The sequence below is a fragment of the Takifugu flavidus genome, chromosome 8 (genome assembly GCF_003711565.1).
Source record: "Takifugu flavidus isolate HTHZ2018 chromosome 8, ASM371156v2, whole genome shotgun sequence".
Classification (NCBI taxonomy): domain Eukaryota; kingdom Metazoa; phylum Chordata; class Actinopteri; order Tetraodontiformes; family Tetraodontidae; genus Takifugu; species Takifugu flavidus.
The window spans coordinates 15,121,564-15,140,870 of NC_079527.1; the positions used below are offsets into that span (position 1 = coordinate 15,121,564).

General features: G+C 44.7%; 3 protein-coding genes across 7 annotated transcripts; 2 read left to right on the top strand and 1 right to left on the bottom strand.

Annotated features, from left to right (window-relative positions):
• Positions 1–415: 415 nt before the first annotated feature.
• On the bottom strand, positions 416–5,962 carry pfkfb1 (6-phosphofructo-2-kinase/fructose-2,6-biphosphatase 1). Of its 4 annotated transcripts, XM_057040082.1 has the most exons (15): positions 5,733–5,884; positions 4,631–4,811; positions 3,548–3,673; positions 3,374–3,470; positions 3,187–3,253; positions 3,016–3,090; positions 2,872–2,928; positions 2,671–2,792; positions 2,377–2,584; positions 2,079–2,225; positions 1,890–1,994; positions 1,614–1,743; positions 1,477–1,539; positions 1,332–1,396; positions 416–875 (listed from the first exon to the last, which is right to left on the bottom strand). In XM_057040082.1, the coding sequence occupies exons 2-15, from the start codon at positions 4,737–4,739 to the stop codon at positions 816–818; spliced, it is 1,431 nt and encodes a 476-aa protein (XP_056896062.1). In that variant the 5' UTR covers positions 4,740–4,811; positions 5,733–5,884; the 3' UTR covers positions 416–815. The 4 variants fall into 4 exon arrangements, with proteins under 4 accessions (XP_056896062.1, XP_056896063.1, XP_056896061.1 ...); XM_057040083.1 differs by lacking the exon at positions 4,631–4,811 and having other exon boundaries at positions 5,733–5,962; XM_057040081.1 differs by lacking the exon at positions 5,733–5,884 and having other exon boundaries at positions 4,631–4,974.
• On the top strand, positions 5,792–12,206 carry LOC130529637 (UDP-glucuronosyltransferase 2B31-like). Its single transcript, XM_057040078.1, has 2 exons — positions 5,792–7,321; positions 9,958–12,206. Exons 1-2 carry the CDS (start codon positions 7,244–7,246, stop codon positions 11,566–11,568), a joined length of 1,689 nt encoding a protein of 562 aa, XP_056896058.1. The 5' UTR covers positions 5,792–7,243; the 3' UTR covers positions 11,569–12,206.
• Positions 11,852–19,081, top strand: LOC130529638 (UDP-glucuronosyltransferase 2B13-like). 2 transcript variants are annotated; one of them, XM_057040080.1, is made up of 3 exons: positions 11,973–11,989; positions 13,303–13,425; positions 16,456–19,081. In XM_057040080.1, the coding sequence occupies exon 3, from the start codon at positions 16,458–16,460 to the stop codon at positions 18,066–18,068; it is 1,611 nt and encodes a 536-aa protein (XP_056896060.1). In that variant the 5' UTR covers positions 11,973–11,989; positions 13,303–13,425; positions 16,456–16,457; the 3' UTR covers positions 18,069–19,081. The 2 variants fall into 2 exon arrangements, with proteins under 2 accessions (XP_056896059.1, XP_056896060.1); XM_057040079.1 differs by lacking the exon at positions 13,303–13,425 and having other exon boundaries at positions 11,852–11,989.
• Positions 19,082–19,307: the final 226 nt, after the last annotated feature.

Below are 19,307 nucleotides of genomic sequence, written 5' to 3' on the forward strand. Positions count from 1 at the left end.
GCTGGGCTTTACCCCCTCACCCCCCAATCTTTGAGAGTGTTCAGAGAAGGTCTATTTGTCCCTAAATTTGAGTTAATATCATGTTTGACCCATTATTGTCTAAACGAACCAGAACCTTTAGAGTTCAGCTGTCTTTCCTCATCAAATCTTGCGAATGAGACGTGTTGGGGGACTTATTTTACACAGTGTGTCTCTATTGCTGTTGTCCCCCTCTCAGGTTGGACCACATCTGTGTCCCATTGTTTTGTTTATTAGGTGCTGTCCATGGTTCTGATCCACACCTCCGTTATCTGCACATGAGGATTCAACTGCGGCTTCCTAAAGATTCTACTCTATGAGAAGCATCAGTTTTCAGGTCACCACTGAGTCTCCGACTGACCTGAAGGGTTTTTGGAATAACTGGAGAAAATCCGCATCGGCAACCTTTTCTGTATTTGGTTTGCTCTGCTGTTTTACAATAAGATCAAAAAAAAAGAAAATATTCTGAAGAAATTTCTGTTTAAAACCAGGAGTTAAATACATTTCATCGGGTAGTTTACATCACTTGCACAAACATTACTTTAGAAAATCTCAGCTCTTCATCTTACAACACATTTTCTCAGCTTTAACACACATTTATGCCCTAAATCTGTGTAAACAATGTGCAGAATTCTGAGTAAAACAGCTGTAGTCAGATAAGACACAGGAATATTTCACACGCACATGTTAAAAACAGTCTCCTGCAGTTTCACCTTTACGCCGCTGCTGTTTTCACCTCCATCACATTTCACTGCTGCGCCTGCATGTAGAAACAGTAATGTAACGATGGTCATCACTCAGATGTGCTCCGGAACCGTCTGGAGGGCGTCTTCCGGGTTTCTATTTATGTCAACATTCTGCAAGGACAAGAAAATAAAGGGCAAAAGCCTTTTTCAGCCACAAGCATCCTGCAATACTAATGCAGAGTCATCCGGGACACGTTTGCACTGTCCAGTGTTGATAAAATTAGGTGTAATTTTTAAAAATGCATGAAAAGACAAATGAAGCAGGTCATGGATGTAAAGGTATAATAAATTCTAATTAGTTAGAACTTCGAGCTCTATTGAACTTTAAAACGGATTTTTAAATATGGGTTTATGTCGCCACCTGCTGGCATATATAGTAATTACACAAAAACTGCCACATTCCGCCCTTTGAATGTGAGAATCTATTCTATTACTGACCCCACCTGTGTCAGATAAAGTTGTTTCATTTTCTAATTTAACCTCAATGGTCAACACTCTGAGTCAACAATTCAATAATATGACCTTTAAGAGCTGGCTGATAGTTACAAAGTTCCTGTGGAAACGTACCACTGGCTTTTCTCTGTGTGTGTTCACGGCTTCAATATTGAGGAAAAATGGCTCAACCTTACAGCCTGCATTTGAGGAGAGAGAAACACACTCAAAGAAATGGAAAATTATAGGCTACATTTCTTATTACAACTATTAAATCTACCATATGCCACCGGTGTTAGTTTGAGCACTGTGTGAAGGGGGCACCGCAGGTAAGGCAGCTGATCTGTGGAGGTGAACGGTTATTGTTATTAACATGAAACCACACGTGTCAAAGGTTTGGAGGCAGATTCTCTGTACCTGCAGGCTTGTCCAGGAAGTAGGCCAGCAGGCAGCGCATGATAGCCTGGTGGCAGATAACCAGCACGTTTTCCTGCCTTTCCAGCTCCATGATCACTGGCTCCAGACGATGGACGAGGTCCTCATAAGACTGAACAGAGGTGAGACGATCATTCAGACACTGTCAGGTTGCATCCAGAATGACGAAGGTCTGTTTTATTCTAATCCTGATGTTGTTTATAGGTGCTTTCAGCCTTTACCTGAACTCAAACGGGACAGTGTTTCATGCCTTCTTACCTCCCCTTTGGGGTAACGGTAACGATACTTGTCCTGGTCTCTCAGTGCAAACTCTTCTGGGAAGTTCTCCTGAATCTCCTCGTAGGTCAGTTCTTCACAAACGCCCTAGATGCGACGACACAGTAGAAGAAAAGCTCTGCCGGGTAACCATGAAAGTTCAGATGAAGGCTAGAACTATCAGAAACCCACAGCATCGATCTCATTGAGGGCCTTCCACTGTTCGTACTGAACTCCCAGAGACTGTGCAGTTTGGATGGTCCTCTTCATGTGGCTCGTCCACACCTTCAGGTCACGGATGTTCTGACCTTGGATGAAGGTCGCCAAGGCAGTTGCATACTGGCAGAACAGTTGAAAAGAAACAAAAACTGCTTTTAAATGATCTAATGGGGAGATTAAATGGTTGCAGGACATGTGTGCATACGTGTGTGAATGTGTGTGTGTGTGTGTGTGTGTGTGTGTGTGTGTGTGTGTGTGTGTGTGTGTGCACCTTCTGTCCTCGAGGCGAGAGGCCCGAGTCTCCACCAATGCGGCCCAACAGGTTGAGCTCGCTCTCTCCGTGGCGGCTCAGGTAGATGGACCTGGCGGTGACGTGGATGTTCATGAGGTAGTAAACGATCCTGCTTTGAATGTGGTCCTGCACTCGGTTCACCAGGTATCTGCTGCCCACATTGAAGATCTTGATGTAGGAGAGCTTCCTGTCATGACAATATTAGGAAAAGGGTCATAAGTGGAATGCCCCTATAATAAGGCCTGTATATTTCCAGGACGGTGTTGGTGCTACCTGTCTCTCTCATCATCTATAGGCATGTAGCTGGATTTATAGCACTCGATCCGCTGGATGAAATCCTCCATGGCCTCCTCAACGTCGCGATCTGCGTAATCCGGACTCCCAGATTTAACTTGCTGGGAAAAAAATGCACAACTGGGCCATAAATTCCAGGTAATTAGAGGCTTATAAGCGTCCTGCTGCGACGCTCCTCACCTTGATGTTCTCTGCGATGATTTCCGGGTCATCACAGATTGATTCCACAAAGAAAACCTGCACACAAGCAGTCGTTTAAACAGAGATCTGGTGCGCGTTCGAGATCCTGAAGGAATTGGCCAGAACATTCCCGAGGTTGCTCACTTTGTAGCCCCTCTCTTTTGCAAAGGTGAGGATGATTGTCCGCCTCTCTCGGGTGGTGTTGGTAGCATCGAACACCTGCAGGAGACGGACAGAGGTGATGGGACGGGTTCTACCCTGGTGACTGTTGAACATGGCCAGATCAGCAGGAATCCTGGATGTCTGTTTACTCACAGCCACTTGTCCCTGCTCCTTGGTGAAGTAGGCGGCGACGTCTTTGAGGGCGGCAGCTGCACAGGCCCTGAGGGAGAGGTGACACTGTCTGACCTCCAAACACAGCAGATATTTTAATCACATTTCCGTCTGGGGCTCTAATGCCGCCAGGACTAGTTACAGGTTCCTGGGCGGGTTCTTGTCTTACTTGCGGATCCTCATGGCCTCCTCGTTATCAGGTTTGAAGAACTCAAAGTTCTCGTAGATCTTGACGGCCTCCCGGCGGTACTGGCCCACGTTGAACACTGTTTGGATACGAGCAACAAAAGCTTAATTCAAGCTTTTCCTCTGACAAGGACACACTGGAGCTGCGGGAACTGACTTTTTGTGGGCACGCCGATCCAGTTCAGGTAACGGGTGAGCTTCTTGGAGATGTAGGTCTTCCCTCGGGCTGGCAGGCCCACCATCACAATCATCGTGGGAGAGTTACAGAACTGAGGAACTGATGCTGAGACAAACACAGGAGCACAAACACACGCTTACTGTTGACACGCAGCTGGAAAAATGTGGATTTTAGGGATGAATATGTTATCTTTAGCTCTTCAGGGACACATGCTGGGTCACTTAATCTCTCCTAAGAGTGACACAATGAGCACAGAGCCCCAGATCAAGTATCGGACACGGAGCGAAGAGTCAGTGGTGGATGCAAGGTTTCATGTTCTGAACGGAAATATGTTGATGCGTTGAACACGCAGAGACCAGAAATCAAACAGAAACACTTGAACTAGATCTCCTTAGTCCTCATTCAGCCTGGTGTTCTGCACCATATGGCTGAGGGAACACGGCCCTCCTAATCTGTCTGTGTCTGAACTCTTCCCTGAGAGAAGGTTCAAGTTAACGCTGCACATTCTCCCCACGACGCTACGCTTGATATGCAGTTTGCTGCATCAGAACTCGTGAAAGGATCCATAACCGGTACTGTAGTGCACACTGGAACCACAGTGGCTTTTGCTTCTGTCAGTGAGAGCTGACGCATGCGACTCTGGGATCGATCATCAAAAGAAATGAATGGTCACATATTCTAAGCTTCAGTGACCTTTTTTTTTTTTTTAAAAATTGCTAATTTCTTACCCAGCCATGGTGACTCAGTGGTTGCATGTTTCTCTGTCTGAGGGGGTCACAAATGCCAGTCATTTATAACGCAGACTGCCCAGTCACTCGTCTGTCTGCCTATACAAGGACTGGGACAGTGGTAACCTCCAGGCTGTTCCATCGTGAATGGAGTTCGCTGCATCAGCAGAATGCTGAAAAGACCACGTCAGACGCAGCACAGAGAGCCTGGCGTGTCTCCTCTGGCTGTCGTCCACGGCTGACTCGCCTGTCTCTCAGACACCGACTGAAACAAACGCTACAACGTCTAGCTACGGACAGCGGGACAGAGTGTCCCCGTCTGTGCTGCACTTACATCCTCTCCTGCAGTTCAAGTTGCAGCCCATCCATGGCACCCAGATCTTGAGCAGCGGGGTCTGGGTGAGGCATTTCTGGTCTATGGATGTGTTGACGGTGAGAGCCATGAGCCTTAGATGCCAGAGCGAGCTCTACTGCACTGATTAGCTGCTGCTGCTCAGCTGACTGTTGCCAAGGACCTGCAAACATGAGCCGGAAGGAGGATGTTCTGCCTCTCCATCTGTTTATTGGGTTATCGGGCCTGAATGCAGCAACCAGAATCACTACGGTGACATCAAAGAACATCCAAATCCACCTTGTGCACGTGGTGGTGCAACAGCTGTTGCCTCAGAGTCGCTGGATCACGTGATCTTTTCTTCTTTTTTTTTTTTAAAAAACCGACCATGTTGTTACCCTTTCGTTCCACTAGATGGCAGAAAAACCCGGATCTTTTTGGTATATAGAGATACCACAGAGGCAGCTCTTTTAGCAGTGCATGAGAATCCAACACAGGCATATTTAACTGATTATTATATGTGATTTTTTTTTAATTGCCCTACAATCACCCTGAAATGGCTACTTTGTTTTTGCTTTATTTTCTTATGTCCTTATCTGCTTGTCCCAGGTTGGAATCATGAAGGCAGCAGCCACATTCTACCAGAGCCTTTTGGCGACTGCAAAAGGTTGGCTAAAGATCCATGTCTGTGTTTTGGGCCGGCCTGGGGAAGCGCACGCTAGCACACAATGGTGTTTTTGTTGTGCATTCTTATCATCTACTTTCACTTGATAGACTGTGCTCACTTGTTTAAATAATGGATAAACAGATTTTAAACTGTAAATATGATTTTCAATGTAATCTTGTGCAGGAGTAGCATGTAGAAATAAGAATAGAAGAACGTTCCACTGTGTTCAACTGCTCATCAGTTGGATCACTCGGCTCTCAGAATCTCCAGAGATTCGTCATTATTTTTAGAAACCTGCACTTGTGCAGCTGCGACACTCAACAAGGCAGTTTGTTTTTTTGGCATCAGAAGACGTTGAGTTATTTCTGCCCTCATCTCTGTGTTGCATTAGAAGAACCTTTGCTGCGTGGTTGCTCAGGCATGCTTTGTTGGTCTCACCTGCACTGTCACACCTGCGGAGTCTCACGCGCTCCAGCTGAGGAAGCTCCATGTTATACTCCAGTGAGGTAGCCAGCAACACAGCGCTGGAGACTGTGGCCAGTGAAAACAAGTAATGCTCTTTTTAAAGAAACTACACCCCCACTAAAGAGCTCTTGACTGCCCACCACACTCAGCTCCTATCTTTTCATGACACATGGACATATGATAGTACCACACAGGGCTTGTCCTTTACTGTGTGCCAGGGCCAGAGTTCACAACATACACAGCAGCACTCAGAGGGCGTGTGCAAGTGCAAAGGTCATTAGACAACTGCTTGCTGTCGCACATTTGGACATGATGGTATATAACATGAAATTATAAGATATGACAAGATTTATGTGGGGATTGATCACTGCTGGGTTGCAGAGTTGGGAATGCTGCCACATGATGAATGTGTTGTTCGCATGTGTCATTTTATGTATTGACAAGTTCAGCATTATAAAATCCATATGTAGTGTCTTACTCCTTTCTCCTGCAGTAAAAGCTGCTACTGGACTGGTCAGCGGCGCCAGACCCAGTAACAGACCAGTAACACCAGTCATCCGGAAATGGGATTCAAAGTAAATCCGAGTTCTGGGTGGAGAGTCTGTCTTCATTAACAGGCACTTGCCACTAGAGGGCAGCGTGCACTCTGGTCGGCTGCTTATATTAATTAGTAATCCAGTTAAAAACGTTAAAACAGTTAAAACGTCTTTTGTGTTTCTCACGTATAGATTTCTATTTGATGGAAACATGTACGTCACTTTTTAATTTTTTCTTTTTCTTCTTTATGTTTGCTGCCTTTCATTGTTCTGCACGTGGAAGTGGTCATCAGTCGGTGCTGAAGAGAATTGTGTTGTACCATGTTTCTGTTTTCATTTAGGAGTACTTTAGAATTTAGGAATAGTAGAATCATTAGCAAGTGTAATAAAGATCAGTGACCCTTCTGTGACATGATTGTGGTTTAGACAGTTGTAATCGCAGGAGCCAGTCAGGCTGAAGGTGATAAACAGATATCGTAAAACTGGACAGCATGGTGGTCCTGATAAGCTCATCTGCAGGAAGAAGGTGAACTTTGACCTGGTCATTTGGGAAACAATGGAGAACAAGAACTGTGTCAGCAACCAATGGAACGGGAAGAAGAAGACGAGGTCATCCAAGAAGAAAGACTGGATTGGACTGGATTAGCATCAGTAATTTACATATGTGTTTCTATAAAAGACTGGGTCAAGGGATAGTTAGGTTGTCAGACTTCATGCCCTGACAATTGACTCTGTTATTGTAGGGTTATGAACTGGCCCGGAGCTCTGTAATATTTGTATCTTGAATTGGTTCTATTTGCCAAATACATTTGGAAATTGGCATTTTTCTTCTTGAAGTCTTCATTCAGAGAACACGTGGATCAGCAGTGACACACGAGAGGTATTGCGACCCAACAGTGCAAAGGGTTCACAGGAGACCTTCTACCCACGTCACCAGATAAGTTACACATGAACTTGCTTTTGAGTGAACCCGATAATTTTCACTCCCACTCACGATTGTCCAGGAGAGGAGGAAGAGGGTCCAAGGTGAGGATCAATTTCACACTCATCTGACTGGCATAAGGGGTGTAAATGCTAACAAGGCTCAAATATTATGAACAAAAAACACTTATTCTAAAACTAATCATGACATAGAGTAATCATATTAGAATTAGAACATAATGACATTAATTCAGTTATTTTAAGAGCCTGTTTTCCAAATGCTAATCAAGATGTAAATTAAAAAAGATGATTTGTAAAATACCAAAACCCATTATTTAAATTCACATTATACAAACATCACAAAACCTTGAAATGCATCATAACTGAGTGCAAAGACAGAAGCAAATTAAAACTGAACAGGTTTTAAAGTATTGCTGCACAACCCTGTTTTGGATCTGAGGAAATCACTGTTGACCGTTTTCCACTGAATTATTTCCTGTTTTTGCTTCATGTAGTTTCCCAGGAATTCACCATCCTGTTTCCACTGGGAATTTCTTTATTAGCTTTAGTCTGAAATATTTGAGAGACAAAACCTTCATGGAGCCACTCTGTCAGATAGATCTCCACCACGAGACTCAGGAGAAGTTTGAGAACTCAGCATGACTCTGCATTATTAGTGGGAGAAAAGTCCTGTGGACTCTTCAAAGCAGTTAAAGATCAAAGATCCACAGTGTTACAGGCTTGAATATTGATCCTTATTGATTATCCTGATACACAGACCATCTCATGAATGGTTTAAATGGACGAAACTGAGCTTTCAAATTTTTTATGTCTACACACTCATATTGAGTCAGATTTTTGTCCTACAGAAGTTCTCCAACCTGATTTGTCTGCACCTCTTTTGATTTAAAAACATACTTTAAAAATGAAACCTGCCAAGACTGAACACCTTATCTCTGGATTCAGTTTGCCAAACCTTTTCTATTCTGAACACAATCTAAACTTCAAGAAGTGTTGCAGTCAGGGTTTAGGACAGGTTTAGTGAGCATTTATTGATTTTATCCTATTTGGAGCCTATGATGGCCTATGTGGTGTCATGAGGAACGTTTCCACTGCAGAACTTTGGAGTCATTTTACCAGCCAGGAACACCAAGTCTCTGCTCCAGGGGACCCCTGAAAAACTCCTAGGTGGGGCTTGAGGTTTGCTCGGCGCTGATTGGATGTGGTGCCATGAGAAATCATCTTTTCTTTTCTGGAACTTTCTCAAGTTCTTCTTCGCCTCTTGTTCACGGACACAGAGCTGCAGCAACCACCTCAGCCTCAGCTTCAACCCCAACCCTCAACCCTTCCATGTTCACCTCCTTCCTTCGTTGTTGTTTTCATGGTTGTGTTTTAGTCAGTTGTTTTTGAAACCCATCCATCCATCCATTCTCTGCCGCTTATCCGGGGTCGGGTCGCGGGGGCAGCAGCCTAAGAAGAGAAGCCCAGACTTCCCTCTCCCCAGCTACCTCCTCCAGCTCATCCGGAGGGATCCCCAGGCGTTCCCAGGCCAGTCGAGAGACATAGTCTCTCCAACGTGTCCTGGGTCTCCCCAGGGGTCTCCTACCGGAGGGACATGCCCTGAACACCTCACCAGGGAGGCGTCCAGGGGGCATCCTGACTAGATGCCCAAGCCACCCCATCTGGCTCCTCTCAACGCGGAGGAGCAGCGACTCTACTCCGAGCTCCTCCCGGATGGCAGAGCTTCTCACCCTATCTCTAAGGGAGAGCCCAGCCACCCTACGGAGGAAGCTCATTTCAGCCGCTTGTACCCGTGATCTTGTTCTTTCGGTCATTACCCAAAGCTCATGACCATAGGTGAGGGTAGGAACGAAGATCGACCGGTAAATCGAGAGCTTCGCCTTTCGGCTCAGCTCTCTCTTCACCACAACGGACCGGTGCAGAGTCCGCATTACTGTGGACGCCGCACCGATCCGCCTGTCGATCTCCCGCTCCATTCTTCCCTCACTCGTGAACAAGACCCCGAGGTACTTAAACTCCTCCACTTGGGGCAGGATCTCCTCCTTTACCCGGAGAAGGCACTCCACCTTTTTCCGGTTGAGAACCATGGCCTCGGATTTGGAGGTGCTGATTCTCATCCCAGCCGCTTCACAGGCGGCGGCGAACCGATCCAGTGATAGTTGGAGGTCACGGGCCGATGAAGCCAACAGGACCACATCATCCGCAAAAAGCAGAGACGCGATCCTGAGGTCACCAAACCTGATCCCCTCAACACCATGACTGCACCTAGAAATTCTGTCCATAAAAATTATGAACAGAATCGGTGACAAAGGGCAGCCCTGGCGAGGTTTTTGAAACCCCGAAGCCAAATCTCCTGCTTCACCTGTGTTTCACCTCTATCATCTTCCACTGGGTCTAAAATGGAAAAGAAAAAAAGCATTTCTATGCAGATGATTCCAAAATCTACATTTAAGTTGATTCCTGTACTTTTTCATATTTCCAACTTTTAGTATCAGTGGGTTCAGCCAACCAGCTACTTTTGTAAGTCCCTCCTAATCTATGGAAGCAGCTTCCTCTCAGCTGGACCAGGCCCCACCTTCACAATTCTCCCCTGCACAATCTTTAAAAATGAAATGAACCAAAGCTGAAAGAATAAAATGAAGGGTTGATTTCTGGGATATTGATGGTGATGCTGAAGGTATTTACCAGGCTCATGTGTCTGTTGATCTGCGTCTCCACAGATGGCTTCATATCCAGTCCTGACCTTCCTGGTGTTCTTCTCAGCAGCTCTGTCCTCCACCTGTGATGGAGGAAAAGTGCTTGTTTACCCTCTAGATGGGAGCCACTGGCTAAACATGAAAATCCTCTTGGAGCTGCTTCACTCTCGGGGCCATGAAATAACGGTCATACGTTCGTCCACCAGCTGGTACATTTCTGAAGTCTCGCCCTACTACACCTCCATCACCATCGCCCAGGACCACTCACATCACATCGAGAGTCAAGACTTCATGACCTCTTTTTTAAAGAGGTCAATAGAGATTCGGCGGAGAGAAGGTTCACTCTGGGCTTTTTTTGAATTTTATCAAAACCTTTTCAATATGTTAGAAGAAAGCCAGCAAGACGTGGCCAAGATGGTCATCAACATCTTTGAGAATGAGACGCTAATTATGAAGCTAAAGAAAACTGAATACGATTTCATGCTGTTGGATCCTGCATTTCCAGGTGGAGTGTTGTTAGCGCACTATCTCCAGCTTCCAACGGTGCTCAGTGCTCGCTGGGCTTTCAGCGGCGAGGCACACTCTATCATCGCACCTTCTCCGCTCTCCTACGTTCCCCAGGTGTTGTCTTACAACTCTGATAAAATGGACTTTTTTCAGAGAATGAAAAATGTCATCTCTCATATGATCTTGGTCTACATGCACTACTTTGTTGTAAATCCCCCTTACCAAGCAGTGTGTGACAAATATTTTGGTGCCGATGTCAACGTCATGTCTCTCATGCAGGGAGCTGATCTCTGGTTAATAAGAACTGATTTTATATTCGAGTTTCCTCGTCCTACCATGCCCAATGTGGTCTACATCGGAGGGTTTCAGGGCAAACCTTCTAAGCCTCTTCCAGCAGATTTAGAGGATTTTATGCAGAGTTCTGGTGAGCACGGGGTGGTCGTCATGTCACTGGGGACTCTGCTGGGCGATCTTGGCCCTGAGTTATCAGAGATCATTGCATCAGCGTTTGCCAACCTTCCTCAGAAGGTGGTGTGGAGACACATTGGAGAAAGACCCACCAGCCTGGGAAACAACACCATGCTGGTTAAATGGCTGCCTCAAAATGATATCTTAGGTCACCCGAAAACCAAACTTTTTATGTCGCATGGGGGCACTAACGGTATTTATGAGGCCATCTACCATGGGGTCCCGATCCTGGGCCTTCCTCTCATCTTTGACCAGATTGATAATTTTGTACGCATGAAGGCGCGGGGGGCTGCTGAGATGGTCGATGTCACAACGTTGGATGTTGAGTCTCTGACCAATACTCTGAAGAATATTCTCGATCCTACGAAGGCATACAAAGAGAAAATACAGAAGCTGTCACAGCTTCACCATGACAAACCAATGAAACCCATAGACAGCGCCCTCTTCTGGATGGAGTTTGTCATGAGGCAAAAGGGCGCCTCACACCTGCGTACAGAGTCCTACAAGTTACCGTGGTACGCCTATCACTGTCTGGACGTGATGGCCGTCTTCACAGCCTATGGCTTGATACTCATGTCATTAGTTTGGGTCTCCTGCCGATGTGTCATCAGAGCTGTCATTAGCACGACAAAATCACCAGCAAAATCTAAGAAAGAATAAAGGTTAATATTTGTCTATAACTGACAAATCAAGGTTTTCCCCTCATGAATTACAAGTGTTAAAAAGCCATCAGTCAGTCCTTTGATTAGGAAGAACGATACACACACTTGTTCACAGCAGGACGTGATTTACTTTTTAAAAACATACAAATTAGGTAAAATGTGGATGTAAAGAAGTCAGCAGTGAAGGTGGTGCATTAGGCTTGTTATTGTAGGTCAAACATTCCTTTGGTAATGTGATGACGAGCCTGACGACAGAAACAAATCTGAGTGGAGGGAAAGAAGCCTGATTACGAGCTCTCAGCAGGGTGCCTCAGCTCACTCAGGGACACGGTTATACATTGACTTCTGTTTTAGCTGATGTTTGACAACTCTGGACATTCAGGGGGTTCTGGCCAGAGGGTGAAATCACAGAGTCTGAGGTAAGAAGACGTTTTAGTTTGTGCTCAGTTTTTAGATGTTTATAATGTAATAAAATCCCGTTGAGCAGTTTTCCTCTCGAGCAGAACCAGCTGCTGTTTACTTTCCACTTGGCATCGTTTAACTGCTGCAGCTAACCTGCTGTAGAAAGGCTCTGATTCATGCATTTCCTCTGTGTGTCCTATCACCTTTGTCTGATTAAAAACCACTATGATGTGTGTTCTTTTTCTTGTTTACTTCCATTTCCTCATTTATTGTTTTTTCTTCCTTCTCTTCATCCTCGTAGTTGTGACTGTGACATACGTTAAAGATATGAAGCTAATCTACCATTCATAGACAAATAACATCATTTAACAGGTTCTCATTTAGTCTTAGTACATGATTTGTTGTCTTACCCTTGTTAAACATAATATTTTATCAATATTCTGTGTGAACTGCAAGTCATGCCGTGCATTGCATTTATGCGTTTGCGTTAGGACTCTGAACGCACCTTTGGAAAAGAAAAACAACCTTTGAATAAAAAGCAAAGACGATGTTAATGTTATTCACACGAGCTGGTGCTGCTGGTAAATCATCATTACAATAATACAAACTGGTTTCTGCTGCACACAGGAGAAACCTTTGAGACATGACGAGGTGGGGGAGTTGGGGGTGAGGAGGTGGAGGGTGAGGGTGGGCTTGAATGGAGGGATTCAATTACCGCATATATTTTAAGACAGTTTCAGATCACGGAACTGGTCAGAATATAAATACCATGTAGTTCTTGTTTCTGTCTGCTATTTTGTATTGTGCTTTTTGTAAACCTTGCGAAGCTCTTCCTCATTTTTTACTTTGCCTTGCTAATTTATCTGAAGAGCTCAGTAATGAGACCTACCGAAGGCACAGACGTTATGTTGTGTCGCTGAAGCCATTGGTGCACTTTATTTACGTTTGATTTACAAATGACTCTGTGAAAAACAGTGTGGTTGATCTTCTCCAGGATATGTAGACAGGAAGCAGATGTCCGGGTCTGAAGCTTATTTCAGGTTCTCGCGTCTTAGCGCTCACTTCCCTGATTGTTCTCGCAGTCTCACAGATGCATCATTCAATTCTTCCTCTCATGCACTTCATAGTAGTCTGCCTTCAGTTCAGTTGCTCTTGCTTCATTTGTCTTTATTCCTTTAATGACATCATTCCCAATGTCTCGAGTTTTGTGTTCCACCAATGCTTTTCTCAAAACTCATGAAACTCTGCGTTGTTAGTCTGATTTTGAGTCCAACCTCTTCGTGGACCTTCAGGTCCTGACACGGGAACATCTCTATTTTGTTCTCTTTAGGTTAACGGGGATAAAGTAAACTTCCTGTGAACAAGGAAGCCAATCATCTTGGCTCCGCACATGCACGGCTCAGTATTATATCACTGCTGCTTACCACCAGAGATTTGCCCATAAGATTTCCAGGTACCTGACCGCTCTCAGTACCCTCCGGGGCCCGTATGAGTGTCTTCACCTCCAATTTTGCCTTACTAATGCCACAGTTGCCTTTCAGTAAATGTTGGAGGGCACCCTTCCCGGCATGAGGGATAAATGCTGTTCTCCATATCTTGAAATTTCATGACTATATAGAGGATCTGAAAGGGGTAGTGGGAACATGGCATCAGATTCCAAGGAAGTGTCAGCTCATACATAGGTTGCCTGCATTCAGATAGAGACCTGGAAACATGTGGGAGAATAACTCACAGAGCATCCTAATGAGTCCAACCAGAGACCCAATAAAGGTATTAACATCACATCCAAAAGAAAAGTCACAAAATCTGGCCTGACAAACCTGTCCAGTGAGAGTCATCTTTGCATACCCAGATTTTATTTTGACCTTTGTGATAAATACTGACACATCCAATAAATATCTGGTGGCTGAGCTCTATCAGCAGGGCTGTAAACAACGTATCATTACTTATGGTTTCAGAACACATCTGATTATCAGATTTGCCATCTACACTCGAGGCAAGCTCGAGGTTCTAGCTTTGATTCCGGGGTTATCTCTACTATGCACCTACGTTCACTGTGTACTTCTGATTTAAGCAAAGCCAAACTCAGCATTGTGGGACATCGCTGGGTGGGTCAGTCAGCAGAGTTCCACTTCACCACAAAATAATAAACAAGACAAATGACTATGTCCGCTGATACACTGTCAAGGTATCCATTAAAGCTCCAGGGTCACATAGAGGACTACACTGAAACTCTACCCCAATGTAATTTCCACCATATCAATCAATCAATCAATCAACCAACCAATCAATCAATCAATCAATCGATCAACCGATCAATAAATCAATCAATCAAAATGGTCTCTAGGCGCTTTCCAGAATCCCAGGGCCTGACCCCCAACAAGCAACAGTGGCAAAGAAAAACTCCTCTTTAACAGGAGGAAACCTTGAGCAGGACCAGGCTCATGTAGGGGGACCCTCCTGCTGATGGCTGGCTGGGTAGAGAGAGAGGAGAAGGGGGGAGGACAGGTAGAGGAGAGAATAGGCAGAGATCAATGAAATGCATTAACTATATTAATTATAATAAACTGCCAGTAAATCTGAGTGGGTCAGCAGGGTCGGAGGTAGGGGCAGGAAAACTACACAAGAAATAACATCACTGATCTACTTTGTGAGGAGGAGAGGAGAGCCTTGACCTCAGTTTTTCCTGAATTAAGGACAAGGAAATTTGAAGACATCCAAGACTTTTTGTCAGTTCTAAAGCTTCACTAACGTCTCTGTCTCCTCTGGTTTAATGGATAAATATAGCTGAGTGTCATCAGCATAACAATGAAAATTTATTCCATGCTGCTGAATAATGTTTTCTAAGTGGAGCATTTACAAGGTGAAAAGGATTGGTCCAGGTGAAGAAACTTGTGGAACTCCATGTCTAACCCTACTGTATGAAGAGGGAATGCCGTGGACATGAGCAAACTGGTATCTATCTGATCTATCAGCTGCACTGAGGTCCAACAGAACCAGCAGAGAAACCAGTCCATGATCTAAAGCTCTAAGAAGATCATTAGTAACTTAGCCAGGGGAAGAAAGCTGGAGGGGGAAAGGACGTGCCATGGATGGCTGCACCTCTCGGGGTGACAATGATCCACCTGTGACCGTTCCCACCTTCACCCCAGATGACTTTAGAGTTGCCCAGGAAGAGGATGCTTCCGTCTGTAAGGTCATGACATCGAGGAGGAGAGGACAGAATCTGCATGATAAAGAAAAAGACAAATAGCAGCCAAAACAAGGAGACTGGTATCTGAGCAGAAGACAACCAGCAGGTCCTTCCCAGTAAACTGAGGCCAACTGTGCCAAATACCTACATCACAACATGGGTCATGTCAGAGTTGATAAAGCAATCCACCTGGTGAGACGAGGGTCAAATAGAAGACTATGTGATCCAGTGATCAGGTATTTAACAGAAAGGACCCACTATCCCAGAAAAACCACCAGTGGGTTCATTCCTAACTGGTGTCCCATTTGAGCTTATTTCTGTGGAAAACCTCCACCTAGAGACAAGGGGAGGAGGCTTGGTAGACCATCTTTCCCACTTCACACAAGTGACCCGTCTAAAAACACATCAGCCAAAACTGCGGCTAACATAGAACTTGACCCACGTTGACTGACCTGAAAGACACTGACTAACCCCAACAGACACTACACAGGCCAGGCAGGTGACCTTTCTCAGACTCTAGAATGACCATTGTTTGCTGGTTTAGTTCTAGATGTCCAGAGACCTCTTAAATCAGGGCTGTAGAGGGTCCAGAAAGATTTACGTAGCAAACGTGCACGGCACGTGTTTTTCATCATCACAATTGTGGATGTGGAATCTTATTTGACGGCCTTGTCTGTAGATGTGAGGGATCAAGGAACATTATAATCTTGGCCCCATAAACGCAGGCACAGCTCAATATTAGATCACTGGTGGCTGAACAAGCCTTATTGACAGTGTCCTGGTCCTCGTGGTTCACAGGTAACTATTATTTCCACACTCTAGCTGTTGCTGAAAAATAACTGACTGTGAAAGAAGCGTTTAGTGACAATTTGAGTTGATTCAATGTAAGTGTGGATGAGTATTTTTGGTGTATGTGAATGTTATAGCAGTTCATGTATGTTTGATAAAGCAAATGTATTAAACACAGTTGTGTTATTGTATTTTAAGTATTTCTGATATGTTCAGTATTCGTTTTTTGCTGGCTTAGCAAGCAATAGTAACGTGTCCTGGTCAGTGTCCGGACTAAACCTTAGCCATAGTAACGTGTCCTAGTCAGTGTCCGGACTAAACCTTAGCCATAGTAACGTGTCTTGGTCAGTGTCCGGACTAAAACTCAGCCATAGTAACGTGTCGTAGTCAGTGTCCGGACTAAACCTGTTCGAAACAGACTCAATGTTTACTGTTTTGTAGTCATTGGACACACAGTGTTTAATAATAATTATAATCATAATATTTGCCTCTTCTTGGCAGTGATGGCTTCATATCCAGTCCTGACCTTCCTGGTGTTCTTCTCAGCAGCTCTGTCCTCCACCTGTGATGGAGGAAAAGTGCTTGTTTACCCTCTAGATGGGAGCCACTGGCTGAACATGAAAATCCTCTTGGAGCTGCTTCACTCTCGGGGCCATGAAATAACGGTCATACGTTCGTCCACCAGCTGGTACATTTCTGAAGTCTCGCCCTACTACACCTCCATCACCATCGCCCAGGACCACTCACATCACATCGAGAGTCAAGACTTCATGACCTCTTTCTTAAAGAGGTCAATGGAGATCCGGCGGAGAGAAGGTTCACTCTGGGCTTTTATTGAATTTTATCAAAACCTTTTCAATATGTTAGAGGAAAGCCAGCAAGACGTGGCCAAGATGGTCATCAACATCTTTGAGAATGAGACGCTAATTATGAAGCTAAAGAAAACTGAATACGATTTCATGCTGTTGGATCCTGCATTTCCAGGTGGAGTGTTGTTAGCGCACTATCTCCAGCTTCCAACGGTGCTCAGTGCTCGCTGGGCTTTCAGCGGCGAGGCACACTTCGCCATCGCACCTTCTCCGCTCTCCTACGTTCCCCAGTTGTTGTCTTACAACTCTGATACAATGGACTTTTTTCAGAGAATGAAAAATGTCATCTCTCATATGATGTTGGTCTACATGCACTACTTTTTTGTAAATCCCCCTTACCAAGCAGTGTGTGACAAATATTTTGGTCCCGATGTCGACGTCATGTCTCTCATGCAGGGAGCTGATCTGTGGTTAATAAGAACTGATTTTATATTCGAGTTTCCTCGTCCTACCATGCCCAATGTGGTCTACATCGGAGGGTTTCAGGGCAAACCTTCTAAGCCTCTTCCAGCAGATTTAGAGGATTTTATGCAGAGTTCTGGTGAGCACGGGGTGGTCGTCATGTCACTGGGGACTCTGCTGGGCGATCTTGGCCCTGAGTTATCAGAGATCATTGCATCAGCGTTTGCCAACCTTCCTCAGAAGGTGGTGTGGAGACACATTGGAGAAAGACCCACCAGTCTGGGAAACAACACCATGCTGGTTAAATGGCTGCCTCAAAATGATATCTTAGGTCACCCGAAAACCAAACTTTTTATGTCGCATGGGGGCACTAACGGTATTTATGAGGCCATCTACCATGGGGTCCCGATCCTGGGCCTTCCTCTCATCTTTGGCCAGATTGATAATTTTGTACGCATGAAGGCGCGGGGGGCTGCTGAGATGGTCGATGTCACAACGTTGGATGTTGAGTCTCTGACCAATACTCTGAAGAATATTCTCGATCCTACGAAGGCATACAAAGAGAAAATACAGAAGCTGTCACAACTTCACCATGACAAACCAATGAAACCCACAGACAGCGCCCTCTTCTGGATGGAGTTTGTCATGAGGCACAAGGGCGCCTCACACCTGCGTACAGAGTCCTACAAGTTACCGTGGTACGCCTATCACTGTCTGGACGTGATGGCCGTCTTCGCAGCCTGTGGCTTGATACTGATGTCATTATTTTGGGTCTCCTGCCGATGTGTCATCAGAGCTGTCATTAGAGCGACAAAATCACCAGCAAAATCTAAGAAAGAATAAAGGTTAATATTTGTCTATAACTGACAAATCAAGGTTTTCCCCTCGTGAATTACAAGTATTAAAAAGCCGTCAGTCTGTCCTTTGATTAGGAAGAACGATAGACACACTTGTTCACAGCGGGGAGTGATTTACTTTTTAAAAACATACAAATTAGGTAAAATGTGGATGTAAAGAAGTCAGCAGTGAAGGTGGTGCATTAGGCTTGTTATTGTAGCAAAATCTAAGAAAGAATAGATCAATGATAAATTTAGGTTGTCGCCTACAGTTTAGGATTACGGTAGAAATCATGATAAAGGGACAGAGAGGTAGATGTGAATCCTATATCAGAAAGAAGAGCACCAGTTTAGTTGGTGTGTGGGCTTGGGTTTACCAGTTCATAGAGAAAACCAAGAGAGACACTTGTGTTTGTACCATCAAATTTTTAAAATGTTTTATGATAATATGTATGTAATATGTACATCTAACATCTGTCTGAATTGATATCTCTGTTAATAGAGGTCTTCAAAGAAAACACTTCCTTGTTGCCTTCTGTTTTACACTCATTTTTCTCTTGACATTGTGTAAATCCTTTTGTCAGAACTGAACCAAGAAAGACATGAGGCAGTTACCCACTCGTGTTTCCCCATCAGAACTTTTTACACCTACAAAATGTGTGCAAATGTTTAATCTGATATGTCCACAAAGGTTCTCATTCACCAGGTCATAGTAATCCATTCAGGTCATGTGGACACTCAGCTGGACTGTCCAGTTGGCTCCCAATGGATTACTATAACCTGCATGGATGAGAACCTTCAGGTCAAGTACCCTTAGACTGGTACAGGAGGGGAGGGGAATGTCCTTTAGTGTCTCTCAACAGTCCACTTGACTCTCTGCTGGACCTTACTCTTGGAAGATGCTTATCAAGCTGCCATTCTTATCTTGCTCTTCCTTCAAGGACATGCAATGATGATCTCAGTACTATCATAGCTGAATCTGAAAGACATGAGTCTCTGAATAAAACATGTTGTGGTTGAGCCATGCCTCTTTGGTTGGACTGATACAACAGGAATGAGTAGGATACACACAAGTATGTTTGCTAGTAGAATGATGTTTTTGACACTATATGTGGTAAACATGAGGACGCACACACACATACATGCTACTTCCCTCACCTATGGTCAGGTACGTTGGGTTGCGAATGAAATAACAAGATGGATGATACAGGTGGATGAAGAAGGTTTCCTCTGCACAGTGGTAGGA